Genomic DNA, 15,291 nt, shown 5'->3' with positions numbered 1-15,291 from the left:
ATTTTTGAACCACATACTGTCAGTTCTGGTTCAATTAGTTTTTGATTAGATTAACTCATAAAATATGTGGTTCAAAATAACTGTATGTAATTGTTATCAATACGATTACGGTGTTCACAAATAATACAACTCTTCCATAAATATTATTCAATATTTATGAAAATACAATACAATACGTGGAGGTAATTTTAAGAAATGGGTCACTTTATATATGTAATATGAGTAATATTTTAATTATTACATATATCAATTGGATTCTTTTCGAAGAACTAAATACATATGTATAACCAGCGGCGTGAACTAGTAGTTAGCATATTATGCTTTTGAGCAGAGTGGTCACGGGTTCGAGTCCCACTAGAGTCCCGCTACTGGCTAGACCTTTGTTTGTGACTCCAGGTCGTTCGTTTCTTATCAGAGTTTGTCAGTTTTTCTGATTTTCATTGAAACGATTCCTGTAAAATTGACTTCTCCTTCCTACCTCTCTTGCTAATCTCAAATTAGTCAAAGTCTTGAGGTTAGCCAATTTGATTATAAAATGCTGCAAAAATTACTCCATAGATTTCACTGTGGATGTTTGTATGAATTCGGATTGTATAAAATGCTTATGTATATTGATTGTATTGTATCAGTTGTATTGCACTCGTCGCTTTGAGGCGATCTGTAAAGGCGAGTGCTCATATTCTATGAAATAAAAACTACCTAAAAGTGTCCCTTTCCCTACAATAGTTTTGAATTTTAAGTTATTTACCTGTAAAATTAAATTGTTTTCCCGTAACCATTGAAACAACAGAAATGTATAATTACAGGAAAATTTTTTAAATCATTCAAAATGAAACTACTTTTTTCTTTTAGTTTTTATTTCATTTTTCAAATCTTGGTATAAAAATTACAACTTAAATTAACAGAAAATATTCAACACTTCAAAATTAAATGTCAAGAACAAAAGTCCTAATTTCCATAGGCGATAAAGTAATTTCGAATTTCTTTCCATTTTTAGATAAATTACTAATATGATCGCGCAGAGTCGATTTGTTCTTTGAAACTTCTTCGGATTTTGTCTCAGGACAGGTCTTGTGATAGATATCGTTGAAACTTTCATCCATATTCTTCGAAGCCTTCCACTGCAATCGCTTAGCTTCATCCTTCCATTGATTTCCTCCCAAAGTGGTTTCTTTGATAGATTTGATTTTCAATCCTGGCAAAATCTCTTCCAGATCGACTGTCACAGGTTTGGATAGATTTGCAGGATCATCAGTCTTTTGCAAGTAATGTTCTAACCTTAAAAGCAACGATTTGTCTTTCCACGGTTCCAATGTCAACATATGAACGTTATCGGGCATATTGGACAGCACTCCAGTGAACTGAAACATGTTGTCGATATAAAATTGACGTTAAATTTAAAGTTAAATTGATTTCGGTAAATTATAACAAACCGTGTTGTTGTTCTCCAACCATTGAGTCAATGACAAACCATTTGCAGGAGCTAAGAAAGTTTGAGTTTGTAAGAGTTTCTTCAAAGCCAATTGCCTACTATATACTGCTGGAGGTTCACCTGAAATTATGTTATTGAATTAATACATGCTAAGTTTGATTTATAAAAATATTTATAATAAAAAAATACCATACTTTCATCAGTGTTTCCAATCACTAAATAGTGAGATCCTCTGGCTACAATTCCAACACCATTTATTGTTTCATTGAGAGCTTCCTCTACTCCGAACGCATCGTCGTGTAAAAGTCTTCTATGCACCTATAGCATTTATTATATTTAATCTGTTGAATTTTATTATCTTATAATTTTATTTTAAATTACAATTAATCATAATACCATCAATTCAACTTCTCCGTCTTTAAGAGAGCTTCCACCTTGAGCTCTGTCATTGACAACGTATAATTCTCTGTTAGATGTCGTATCCTTAATTGAAATCATCGATGTAACCGGATAGTAATTGCCTTTAAATCATTCCAATTAAAGACACTTTTTTTGTAGATCAACTATTTATTTATAACAACTGTATATAATCTTAAAATTTCTCACCAGATATAGGTTCTTCTAATTCAAGGTCCCACGTTGGTCGTTTATTGAGAATCCTCTTCAATAACTGCCTTCCATTGGAATCAGTGTAGAACGTACTGTCAGTATTCAAATTAGAACTAAATCTCGATATGACTTCCTTGCCGATTCCATCTCTGTAATAAATATATTTATTAAAAAAAATCATTAACAAAACAAATTTATAAAAAGTGCTTACTCTATAGGTATCGGTCCAACGAGCCATTCGAATTCGACATGATTATCTTGACTGTATACTCTAACTACTTGGGATATCCAATTGTTGATGCGTTGATGCAACTCTTGAACGATAGGTCCCTGTAAATTATAATTTAAAATTTACAACTTCAACTCAATAAATTGATGCAATTTATAAAAATTAAATTACCTTGAGGATCATATTCTCTCGAATAGTCTCTCCGACTTCAGGTTTATCTCCATCTGGTCTGAAAATGTATGCTCCGGAAGCCCTAAAATGAATAAAAAATTAGCTTCGAACACATTTTAAAGTGTAAATAGTATATTATCATATAAATCTACACCTATTGGCAAAAATGCTATTGTTTCCTTTCATTCCGTTATAGTATAATATGTCTTGGGTAAGGGGAACTTCAGCATTTCCAAGATTTTTCAATGTGATTTTGCTTACCAAACCTGTACTACTATCGACACTTACTTGGATGTTCTATAATGAAAAAAAAAACGAATTTATTATTAACTAGTATTGTACCTGTTGATATGTAACCGAAGACGAATCGGAACTGAAATAGGAATTGGAAATCGGAACTGAAATAGGAATTGGGAATTAAGACTGAAATAGGAATTGGAACCGGAGCTGGAATTGAAACTGGAACGGGAACCGGAATCGGAATTGAAATCAAAATCGCAGTCGAAATCAATATAATACATAACTCTTGATAGTACTAAAATTTGTTTTTTTTTTTAATCTTCATACTTGTCGACGCACTCGCCACATACATACATCTCGCAATTTTTATATATATTGTTTATAAAATATTTAAAAAATATTAAAATATTTTTTACTTCATTTTCGATGGCTATCATGTCAGCTTTCGTGGACGATTCATCTTTTTCAATTTTTTTAAACTCCGATACGAAGGCATCAGAACTTGTATTTTTCAGAACATAGTAAGATCTAAATCCTAAAGGTGGAACTTGGTCAGCTTTGAATATTATTTCGTGTGTTGCATTCGATTCTCTATTTTTCAATTGTGATACGAGCGTTTGGCTCAATGGAACCATCTGAGTTGGAAGGGGAATTCCTATATTGTAGAATACAAAGATATAATTTATGTAATTTACTATATTAATATCCTTAAGTGGTTAGAGTATACCTGCTGCATTCATCACAACATAATCAGTTCCGATAACAGGTAATCTAATATAATTAGAAATCGGTTGACACAACGGATTGTAAACGGTCACCACGAATGCATTCGAATTTTCAGACACGTCACACTGGGTCATGTTCAATTGACACAAAGTGAAATTCAACTTAGTAGGACTCGCCATTATATCACTGAAAACCAGACGGAAATGAATATTTACATACGATCAACATTGATGAATATTTCAATGGCATTCGTTCGGGTTACTTGAGGGCATCGTTCGCTACTGATAAGCAACTTTGGATTCCATTTTCTAATATTCTGTGATAATCATTCGTCACGTGTTGTTTTTCAGTTCCGGTGATTGCATCGTGGTGTTGCATTATACCTGTGACACAAATTGATTATGATTAACGGTGACTTAAAATTTGATTGTTTCCAACAGTGTCAAACACATACCCATGGCTGATCTCAGAGGGTATAACTTAGATTGATCAGGGTCGCCTGCTTTGGTTTGTGCAAATAATTGTTTGCATACCTGAAATAATTAGAATAAATATACATACAGACTAAAGATATAATTTACAGTAAACGGAAATGTCAAGTATTTTCCATTCAATACTAGTAAATCAGTTTGCAGTCTGGTGACTGATAATTTCGCTTACATAAAAATATTGGAAGAAGTATTGTAGGATAAATGAAAAATTGCTTTTTCGTACGATCGTAAAACATTTAATAGCTGTAGCTAAATTTTTCTTAGATGGTTTTTTGTATGGAAAAATAACGTAAAATTGAGTAAATTCTATACACAAGCAGAACCAAATTTTTGTATATGTACCTGTAAGAAATTATTTCCACGTCTTTCGTAAAATTTAGAATTGGGCCTTGACGTGAAATATCCAGTCCAGAAGGCATGAGGATCGGAAGCATACGGGAAAAAGTCGTCTTGCTTTGTGGGCCATTCCGTATTCGAATCGTGCAGAGCTTTGATGTAACAACCAGGTGTCGAATAAAGCAGAGTCATGTTTGTCTGCCTTTCATTCACATACCTGGAGATATATTGCGGTGAAAAAAATGCTACACATGTTGAACTTTAAGTCGAATTCAAGAAAATTGGACTCACTTGATCAGTTTGTCCAAATTCTTGTACCAAACGAGAGCGTCTTGGTATGTGAAATCGCCGCCCATAGTAATGATGAGATTGTTCGACTTGTATCCTTTCGCCGCATTGCTCACGTACGATACAAACTTGTCGACCTGGTGATTTAATTAATGTGAGTTTTAAGCTATCAGTTGACTATTTGGGTTTTGTTGTTGAAGTTTTACCATTTTGTCCACGTTGTAATCGGGACTGTTCACATCGTCGATAATTGGATCATCGGCGCAGAGGATGTCGAAGCAAAATCCAGGTGGTGGAGAGTATGTATTGTACATAGCTCCAGTTAATATATCAGATTCAGTACCTGTAATTTAATTAATAAACATGTTAATGTACTAAATTATTGATACCCATCATTGTGTAGTATCTGGACGTAGATTTTTCACGATTCACACTGATAAAAGAACATACACATGTTTTCTACTTTAGAAAAAGGCTTCATCAATGTACCCAATATTTGGGTCTTCCACGTTGCACCAACTTAAAATTTCTCGAGACTCGTTTGACCAACTGTTTCAGTGTCTTTCTTCGTCGAGTTTGTATATATGTTGCAGCCAAAGTGTATTTTCAGTTGTAATATATTCCAATTGGCGTTTTAGGTCATTCATATTCGAATACAATTGACTTGGTGCCAACTTATAGTTGAACTGGATTTTTAGTTGTAATTTATTTTGACCACTTGGAATGTAATTCGCCATATGAATCAACTTGCGTGAGTTAGACGGAATATATTCCAATTATTATAAATATATTACAACTGAAAATATATTTCAACTAGTCAAAATATTTACAACTTGAAGATACACTTCAACCGTAACATATACATATGTACATATACTAAATACATATACGAACATTTTTTACATGGTCAATTCCTTATTTTACGAGGAAACATTAACTTTTAAAAATATACAGAATGTTTTTAATAATTAAAGGTGTGTAGCCTATAAATTTATGAATGATCGCAATATGTCTCATCTATTAAAGATATTACATACATGTATACAAAAATTATTTTTGTATACAATATACAAACTCCTGTTCAAGCAGACGAAAACTTGAGAAACCGAGTCTCAAGAAATTGCAAGTCGGTAAAACGAAACGCAACGCCCATATCTATATAATTTTTGGTCAATGATACAATTTAAAGTTCACGTATATATGTTTTCATTTAAAACTTTGCAATAAATTATGCTTTTGTGATATAAAGATACATATGTACATACGTATGTATGTATGTGGTCAAAAATTGCTATAGAGATAGAGAGTTGACATATTTGAACATTACGAATGAATTTAAAGAAAATTTGTGTACATACATACATGATCGCATATATTAATAGTCATATTTTGAAATCGATATATTCATATTTTAAAATTGATACATCTTTAGAAAATATTGTTAAAATCGCTTTAAAATCTTACTAGAAGCTTTAAAAATACTTATTTTTTTATATTAAATTTTAATAATTGAACTGAAATGATATAACATATGTTAAATGATAGTTTTGTCTGTTGGAACATAAAAACATCAGAAAAGATCGTAATAAGAAGAAGATGAATTTTCAAAATGGATTATAAATCTTTAGGCAAACGACTAAAGCCTGTTTAAAAACGCCAAACCGTACAGCAACGAGATAATTTTACAATGAATGCATAATAAATCACGATAGCTTATTACTTGCTGTATTTACTTGCCTAAATCGTCGCTTCCTCTCCACATCATTTCAGCTTCCTGTTCTTTGATACGTCTGCTTTTATCTTGATAGTCGATTCTTCCGATCAGCAGGCCATCGAATCCAGCAGCAGCCCACAGGTTGGCCAGTTCCCTCGAATGTCCGAAAGGATCGATCTGCCATCCGGATTTTGGAAGTCCGCATTCTCCGAAAGTGTCGTTCAACAACCTGTAGTGAATGATTCAGACGTTACTGCACCAGAATGGTTATTTGCATTCTCTGAATTATTTTCAAGCTCACCTTAAACCCCACGTGAGTTGATCGACAACACTATGGTAATGTACGGCCGCTTCGTCGTTCATTGACCAAGCACCTCCAGCGAATTCCAATCTGCCCTCTGACACCAGTTCTCTGACTTGATCTTGTCTTTGAACACTTTGCTCCAACCACCATTTTTCAAAGAAGGAACTCTCCACGTATACGAATCGTCTGACTGGATCTTTTAGCAGTTCGTCAATGACGGAATCGATAATGTACTGAACGCCCGCTTTCTGGATCAGAGTGCGACCTTTAAAACGAATAAATAATTCAAATAACCTATTTTACAGTTAAAAAAATAAAAATAAATAAATAAAACTCACTTCCATAGTAGTATTGATCTATGGTTTTAAGCCAACCAACATCGTCGTGTGTATGTGGTACAATATGGACGTTTAAAATGTCTCGTCTTGTTGGATGACATGACTTGAAAAGACGTATTTATTTAATATTATCCATATATAAAATTATGAACAGTTTGTGATTAAATATGAAAAATGCACTCACTTCGTATCCACATGTGGCTTTTACATTTTTTTGAGTCGATTTTGGCCTCGCATCGCTCATACAAAATAATATTGAAAGAATGAATATTACGTATAATTTCATCCTGTTTCTATTTCTAAAAATATAATTATTAATCAATTGACGTAAAAAAATTGAAATGTGTTATTACTTCAGTCACAAAACAGGATCAGATATCAGATTGATATCGATTGTTTTATCTTATTTTCATGTAATTTAAATATCAATTTATTTAGCAGATAAGCAATGAAAGATTGATCGATATTTTTATCTGAAAATAAACTAATAGATATTTTTGATGTTAATAATAACCTTTTCATAGAGTCAAGTTCAATGTAATTTGAACCAGAATGTATACAATAAAACAATGCGGAATTTTGGGTAATATTGGTTTGAAAAAAATGTAAATGCAAATGTATTTAAAGAATGGAATTTTTCAATATATGTATATTTCCTTACCTGAATTCCGAGTGGATACTTAAAATTTATTAAAATAAAATCTCAAATATCATCTCTCCTTTTAAAGTGTCCGGTATCGACTGTTCGTTATTCGGACCTAAACTGTTCGTTAGATTTTACGTTAGCCCGTTTATATACCGTCGCCGATAAGCCATCATCGATCAGAATTAACATCAAAAGTTGAACCGTTCCACATCTGATTAAAGTTGCCGAAGATACAGAGATAATAATTTATTTAATCGGGCATCGGGTCACATTTTTATCTCAATCTGTAATCTTTATTTATTAATTTATTTGTAAAATCAGCCGAAAATATACCGGTGTTGTGTCGCACACAACCGTTAAAATGATTAAAATGCACAGTGGAAATCATTAACACAGGCTAAAGTTCGAAGAGAATTAATTCTCGCCTTTATATTGTTGGGTCGGTAAACAAATGAAACAAAAATCTGTTTTAAATATGATAATTTTTATTAAAAAATAATTTAATTTATAAATGTTTCAGTACTGCTTCAATAACAAAAGACTTAATCTCCATTGTATTCAAAGTGATACGAATTTCTTTTGTATGCCTCGAATCAAATTCGATATTTGAGGTTTGATTCCGAATCATATGGGTGAATGCACGTTTTGAATCTAACATACAATAATTGACCGAGTTCCTATTGGAAGAACATTGCTTATTGTATATTTCGTTGAAATTCTCAGCCATTTTTTCGGAAGACTTCCAATCAAATCTTTTCGCTTCGTTTGACCATTGATTAGCGGGTAAAGTCACTTCTTTAATTGAAGATATCGTAAATCCAGATAGTAATTCTTCCAAATCAACTGTTACAGACTTTGAGAGATTATTTGGGTCGTCGGTTTTTTGGAAATAGTGTTCCAATCTCAATAAAATGGACCCTTCTTTCCACGGTTCTAACGTCAACAGGTGAACATTATCTGGCAACTTTGCTATAATACCTCCATACTGTAAACAGTATGATATTGAAATTAATTTCATACAAATTATATATTAAATTATACTTAATGATACGTACCACATTTTTATTATTGATCCATTGACTGAATGGAATGATTTCACCATCCGAAATCAATACGATCGGTTGTAGAAGTTTCTTCAAAGCCAGTTGCCTACTGTATATTAGTGGTGGTGCTAAAAATTAATAAAAACAATTTACATACATTGCTGTGTATTTAATCAAAACAAATAAAAATATTATATATCTCGCGAGCAATGGGATAATGAGATTATCTACATTTTTTATGAGAGTATTAGAGATATAGGTATGTATGTATGTATAATAATTGAAGTGTATGATATGACTGTGAAAAACAAACGTTATCTAAATCTTGTTTGGGTATATTGGGTAAAAAAAACTCACTCTCTTGATCCGAATTTCCGATGACTAAGTAATGTGTTCCCCTAGCAACTAGCCCTATTCCATTTTCAGATTCGTCTAACGCTTCTCCAACTCCAAATCCGTCATCTTTTAAAAGTCTTCTATGAACCTGTCAATACAATTACATATATGAAATAATGTAATTTTTTAAAATACATTAATGAAAATTTTAATGCTTACCATTAGTTCAAGCTGTCCATCTTTCAAAGAGCTGCCACCTTGAGCTCTGTCTGTGATTAAATATAACTCTCGTTTAGAGGCATTGTCCTTGATTGACATCATAGAAACGACAGGGTAATAATTTCCTATTTGACATTAAAACTTTATAATAAATCCTCTCAATAATGTGTATATTTGAATATATTGTATATGTATTTAAAAGAAATACCGGAAACTGGTTCATCTAGCTCGACTTCCCATGTTGGCCTTTTATTCAGAATTCGTTTCAACATTTGCCTTCCACTGGAATCTGTATAGAATGAGCTATCAGTCTTGAAATCTGTTGAAAATCGTGTTATGACTTCTTTACCAGTTTTATCTCTGAAATTTGACAACAAATTTAAGATTATAACTTTTTTTTTTAATTATGAGCTAAATTTATTGTATATTTACTCAATTGGAATTGGTCCCACTGTCCATTCAATTTCAACATGTTTTTGACCACGATATGTTCGTATAATTTGGGTTGTCCAATTTGAGAAATGTTGGTGGACTTCACTTATTATATCAGACTAGTAAAGAAATATGATTAAAAAATGCATTCACATGGATGTATTCGAATATTTAAGTGAAATTTACCGTTAAAAATCTATTAACAGGTCGGTTGAAAGAGATTGGATCTTCGGTTTTAGGTTTGAAAACGTATGCTCCAGAAGCCCTGTATTTGAATATATTAAGTTAATAAATTACTGAAACTTAAATTATATAATAAGATTCACTATATACATTTTTAATCATATTACCTTTCACCACTTTTATCCGCTCCTTCGTAATACAGCATTTCTTGAGATAATGGAAAATCTGTTGTCACTCCATTGTCTGTGAAAGATATACTGCTCACTAATCCAGTATTTGAATCCAAGTTTACTTTGATGAACTGAAATTAAAATTTCGTATTGTAAAATTTGTTCAATTCCTACAATACGTATTCTTGTATTTTGATTGCCTCATTTTCGATATCTCTGCTTTCGTATGATTGCTCCGTTTTTTGAACTCCATCATCATCATTAGACAATCCTTTGTTATCTATGTAATACGATTTGAATCCCAGAGCTGGTATATTTTTAACTTCAAATATAAGTTCATGAGTGGCTTTCGATTTTATAATCATCTTTCGATTCTTTAGATCATCTGTAAAAGGTTGTATCCAATGTTCAAGTAGTGCACCTAGAATTATAATTGGAATTAAATTTATTTTAAAATTTCATGCATAATATATTGAAGTATTTTTTAATTACCTGTTGCGTTTCTGATGGAGGATATCTTTCCAATGCTCGGTATTCTAACTATATCACTCACTTCATAACCCAAAGGATTATAAAAAGTTAACTAAAAATCATGAGATGTTATTACTTGCAATTCGGGTGTAACATGCATTGATTTATTTTTTATTAATAAAGAACGTACTATATAAGAATTTGAATTTTCCGAAATACTGCATTCAGTCTCATTGAGTTTGCATAGCTGCATTGAAATCTCTTCAGATGTTGCCATTAATTTACTATTATAAAAAAAATATATTTAAGAAGCAATCATTAATGGTGCTTAATATATTTATAAAAAAATAGAACATTCAATAAATACTTTATAGCATTCTGGGAAACTTTCAAGCAATCTTGGATTCCGGCCTCTAATATCCTCGCATAATCATAAGCAACATGTTGCTTTTCAGTTCCGGTAATCGCATCGTGATGTTGCATTACACCTGTAATATTATGCACATTAATAATCATTCGTATACATATATAATATGTTTAAAAAATAAAATTACCCATGGCAGATCTTAAAGCACGTAGTCCAGATTCGTCCGATGAATTCGTCATCGATTGCAGTTGTTTGCAAGCCTACAATTTTGTTACAATTTAAAAATATGTATAAATAATATTTTTTAATTCCATAATATTGTAACGAAGAGATTATGTGATTGGTGCTCGTTGGCTACTGGTTTACTAGCACTGATCACCTGATCGCGCGTTCGCGCCAAAAAGGCTTCGGCATATTAGCAAACTGTATACAACAGCCAATAAGGTCTCGCGACCCGTCGACCAATGCTCTCTCTGTGCTGAGAGTACACGCTGTGTATAAATGTTCGGCGGGTTTGTTCGGTGCTACATTCAGAGCAAGCTCGTCGACGGAACAACAATAAACTATCTCTACCACAACTCACTGCGTCTTTCAGTCTGATTTTGTAAATCCCCCTTTACGTACACGCTAAAATATGACATTACATACTTGTAGTATATTGTTTCCTCTTCTTTCGTAGTATTTTAACGTTGGTCTAGAAGTGAAGTAACCAGTCCAAAATGAGTGTGAATCGCTTCCGTATGGGAAAAAATAGTTTAGTTGGCCAAGTTGTGTTTGAATCATGTAAAGATTTTATATAGCACGATGGTGTTGAATAAATTAATTTCACTTCATTATGTCTTTCATTTACATATCTGTAATCGAAAATCGTATTAATCGTGGACAAGTATTTCAAAAATACAAATTTTAGAATACCAGGAGTATGTATATGTTGTACCTAGAGATAATAATATATGTATTATTTAATTAATATACGTATATTCGTGAAGTGACTTTAAGACCGATGGTATATCGTATAATAATACTACATACATACGTATAATATCGCTATTCTGTGTGTCTGTGTATCTGCGATAAAGCTCGCCGTACTATAATAGTCGTTTCGATTCGACATACATATGTACGTCACAGCTAAAACACTGTCAACAAAATGTACGAATATAATAACGAAAGATAAAAACTTCTATATATACTACTTGCCACCAATTTTTCCTCTAGGCAAAGTCTCTGAGCATTTAGCGCCATATATTGAAAATTTATTTAATTAATTAATTTTTCTATTGATGTTTTATATTGTTTATGTGTAGGTAGGTATGTAGGTAGTTTTTACCATTTTTTTATATTAAATAATTAAATATAAGTATATTTAAAAGGTATTTGAAAAAATTTGACCGCGTTCGGATCGAACACAGGACCAACACATTTCTTTTAATTTATTTTTATTTAATACCTTAATATGCCAACGCTAGTATTATACATATGTATCTATGTGTATTATGATTATTGTAGCATATAGTGGTTCCAAAAAACCTCCCGAAAGAAAAAGCCAGTTTTCGGTTTTCTTACAAATAAAAAGCCAGTTGAGCGGCTTTTTATCTGATTATTATTAATAGAAAATTAAAATTTTTTATAAGTTTTAAATTTTTATATCGAAAAAAAAAATATATAAATATAACTGAAACATATATTATATTATGCAAAAAAATAGTTTTTATAAATTAAATTGAGTTATAAACATTATGGACTTTCATAAGATCATTATTATATATTATTATTACAAATAATACAATTATGATTATATATGACAGCCGTAAAATGGCAGATCCTAAATACGCACAAATAATTAAATGATTTAAATAAGCTTCTATCAAGAATATATTATTAAAAAAATAATGTGTAACCTCGTAGAAAAACTATAATCGTGGAATCGTGAATAAGAACACTGCTGAGATAAATTTGTGTTCGAAAACGTAATGAACTATGAAATATTTCCATCTATCGAAGTTAGTTTTACACATCTGTTTTAGCTTAAAACAGCAAAACCTTATCGAATCATTGCAATTTTCGGAAACGAATTCATAACAACTAACGATAACGTTTTCTATAAGGCCTTGTATACGTTATTGAAACTTCATACTTTCAATAATGTTTTATTGGTTTTTGACCTGGTCTTCGTCCGTTACTAAATCTCAAGCCACCGCTAAGTGCTGAAAGTTTTTTTGTTCTAATTCTCTAAGAAAGTTTGATATACACATTTATTTTGATCTTTCATAGATATTTGAAATTCATAATTATAAGTTTTGAGGAAAAAACATTAATGAAAACCTTAAAAAGCCGGTTGATCGAACCAAAAAAGCCGGTTTTCGGTTTTTTGAAAAATGGTCAAAAATCCGGCTTTTCGGTTTCGGTTTAAACCGGCTCGGAAGCCCTATGTAGCATAGTTACAAACATACAGCAATTGTTTGTTTATAGTAAAAATATCTAATCAACTTCGATCAAAAGATTAAATTCGATATCATTGGTCGATGTACCCTTTTCAAAATCCATATTTGAAATACACAATTTATTAAATACACAACTTATACCTATGTACTTACTTGATCAATTTATCTATGTTCTTGTACCACATTAGAGCATTTTGATAATAGAAGTCATCACCCATTGTTAGAATAATATTGTTTGTTTTATAACTCTTAGCTTGATTTCTTACGAACTCTACAAATTTTTCAACCTAAAAGAAATGCAAAGCCTATCATATATTATGAAATATTTTAAACGTATAGATATAATAACAATCCAATACCATTTGATCGACATTGTAATCGGGGCTGTTAACATCATCAATGATCGGATCATCAGAGCACAAAACATCAAAACAGAATCCAGGAGGTGGTGAATAATGATGGAATAAAACACCAGTCAACAAATCAGAAGGTGCTCCTAAAATTTCAGAACTTTTAAAATGTACAAAAATTTTCAATAAAATTTTTGCCACTTCTTAAAATTCACCGATATCGTCACTTCCTCTCCAAATCATTTCGCATTCTTTTTCACTCGTTCGACGCTTTTTATCCTGATGATCTATCCTTACTAATAACAGTCCATCAAATCCTGCCACGGCCCACAAATTGGCCAATTCTCGAGAGTGTCCGAAAGGATCTATCTGCCAACCAGCTCTGGGTCGACTGCACTCTCCAAAAGTATCATTCAAGAATCTAGAAAAGAATCCGACTCAATTTTGACTCAAAATTGAGATTTTTTTAAATATTTGAACTTAGATACCTCAAGCCCCAAGTGAGTTGATCTACAATACTATGATAATGGACACTGGCTTCATCGTTCATAGACCAAGCTCCACCAGCGAATTCTAATCTTCCTTCATTGACAAGTTGCTTTACATCATCTCGTCTTTCTTCGTCCTGCTCTAGCCACCATTTTTCAAAGAACGCAATTTCAACGTATACAAATCTATAAATGGTAAAAATAACAATATAAATTAGGAAGTCATCAAATACTAATCACGTACTCTTTATATTTCTATTAACCGTCGTTTTGGATCTTTTAGAAGTTCATCGACAACAGAATCCAAAATATATTGTACGCCAGCTCTTTGAGTTGAAGTTCGACCTGAAAGTATTGTTAATTAATAATTGCAAGTTTATTGTCACGGTTAATTTAAAAACTATACTTACTTCCATAGTAATACTGATCGAGAGTTTTAAGCCAGCCTACGTCATCGTGACTATGCGGTACTAAATGCACATTAAGCAAATCATTCGATGTGGGATGACATGACTGGAAAGCAATTAAAACTGTTAATGAACTTTATTAATTAAGTTAATATGTATGAATATATATGTATATGTGTGTGTGTTTAAACCTCATATCCACATGTAGCTTTTTGCTGCTTGAAATTTGATCTACCAGGCCTCGCATTAATTAATCCGAAGAGTGTAACGTAAAGTAAAACGTATAGTAGTTTCATATCGACAAAAATTTTCTGAAATTTTAATTAAAATAATTTTTTTGTTTGAAACAAAAAAAAAACGCAAATAAGATGAGATTATTTTTTATCTTAATTTTTGATTATCAACGAATTAAAATCTCTATTTGGCAATATATTTTGCAGTTATCTAGGTGATTATTTAATAAATAAACAAATAAATACGATAAAACCCTTCAAAGCCATAAATCCATCAGATTACAAAAAAATATATCCATTGTCTCCATTTTGAGAGGTTAAATTTTTTAAGGATATTTTTTATACAAAAATCTCCCTTTAAACGCATCTACAAAAAGAAAGTTTATAATATACAAATTATATATTTATGTATAGCAAAAAATACGTACGACTTCCCGAACAATAGATTAACAACTAAATTTGAATCAATTTATAATATCAATTTAAAATATATGTGCACATGTGCATACATACATATGTACATATGTAGGTATTATAGATTAGCATACTCAATTGTGTATTTTTTTTCATTTAGAATGTACATGTATATAACTAAATTATAGAAAAAAAATTTTTTTTCTGCGC

The 15,291-nt window shown here is 31.5% G+C and overlaps 1 protein-coding gene and 1 pseudogene across 2 annotated transcripts; both read right to left on the bottom strand.

Moving 5' to 3' along the window:
- Positions 1–800: 800 nt before the first annotated feature.
- Positions 801–7,866, bottom strand: LOC143914872 (lysosomal alpha-mannosidase-like). Its single transcript, XM_077435254.1, has 20 exons — positions 7,540–7,866; positions 7,063–7,177; positions 6,879–6,981; positions 6,538–6,805; positions 6,260–6,465; positions 4,729–4,865; positions 4,526–4,659; positions 4,241–4,451; positions 3,862–3,940; positions 3,670–3,790; positions 3,409–3,593; positions 3,098–3,336; positions 2,596–2,738; positions 2,442–2,523; positions 2,253–2,371; positions 2,039–2,190; positions 1,829–1,953; positions 1,627–1,750; positions 1,434–1,552; positions 801–1,361 (listed from the first exon to the last, which is right to left on the bottom strand). Exons 2-20 carry the CDS (start codon positions 7,162–7,164, stop codon positions 927–929), a joined length of 3,084 nt encoding a protein of 1,027 aa, XP_077291380.1. The 5' UTR covers positions 7,165–7,177; positions 7,540–7,866; the 3' UTR covers positions 801–926.
- A 163-nt stretch (positions 7,867–8,029) lies between these two features.
- LOC143914116 (lysosomal alpha-mannosidase-like) lies at positions 8,030–14,738 on the bottom strand (annotated as a pseudogene). The gene is made up of 21 exons (XR_013260793.1): positions 14,626–14,738; positions 14,438–14,540; positions 14,291–14,372; positions 14,028–14,213; positions 13,755–13,960; positions 13,549–13,685; positions 13,343–13,476; positions 11,394–11,599; positions 10,933–11,005; positions 10,746–10,866; positions 10,569–10,662; positions 10,400–10,490; positions 10,087–10,328; positions 9,905–10,038; positions 9,741–9,819; positions 9,555–9,673; positions 9,331–9,482; positions 9,123–9,247; positions 8,925–9,051; positions 8,580–8,695; positions 8,030–8,509 (listed from the first exon to the last, which is right to left on the bottom strand). The product of XR_013260793.1 is annotated as a lysosomal alpha-mannosidase-like (transcript).
- Positions 14,739–15,291: the final 553 nt, after the last annotated feature.

The sequence above is a fragment of the Arctopsyche grandis genome, chromosome 7 (assembly GCF_051622035.1).
Source record: "Arctopsyche grandis isolate Sample6627 chromosome 7, ASM5162203v2, whole genome shotgun sequence".
In the NCBI taxonomy this organism is placed as follows: Eukaryota; Metazoa; Arthropoda; class Insecta; order Trichoptera; family Hydropsychidae; genus Arctopsyche; species Arctopsyche grandis.
The sequence above is the reverse complement of the archived record's forward strand: the minus strand, read 5'-3'. Positions and strand labels throughout refer to the sequence as shown.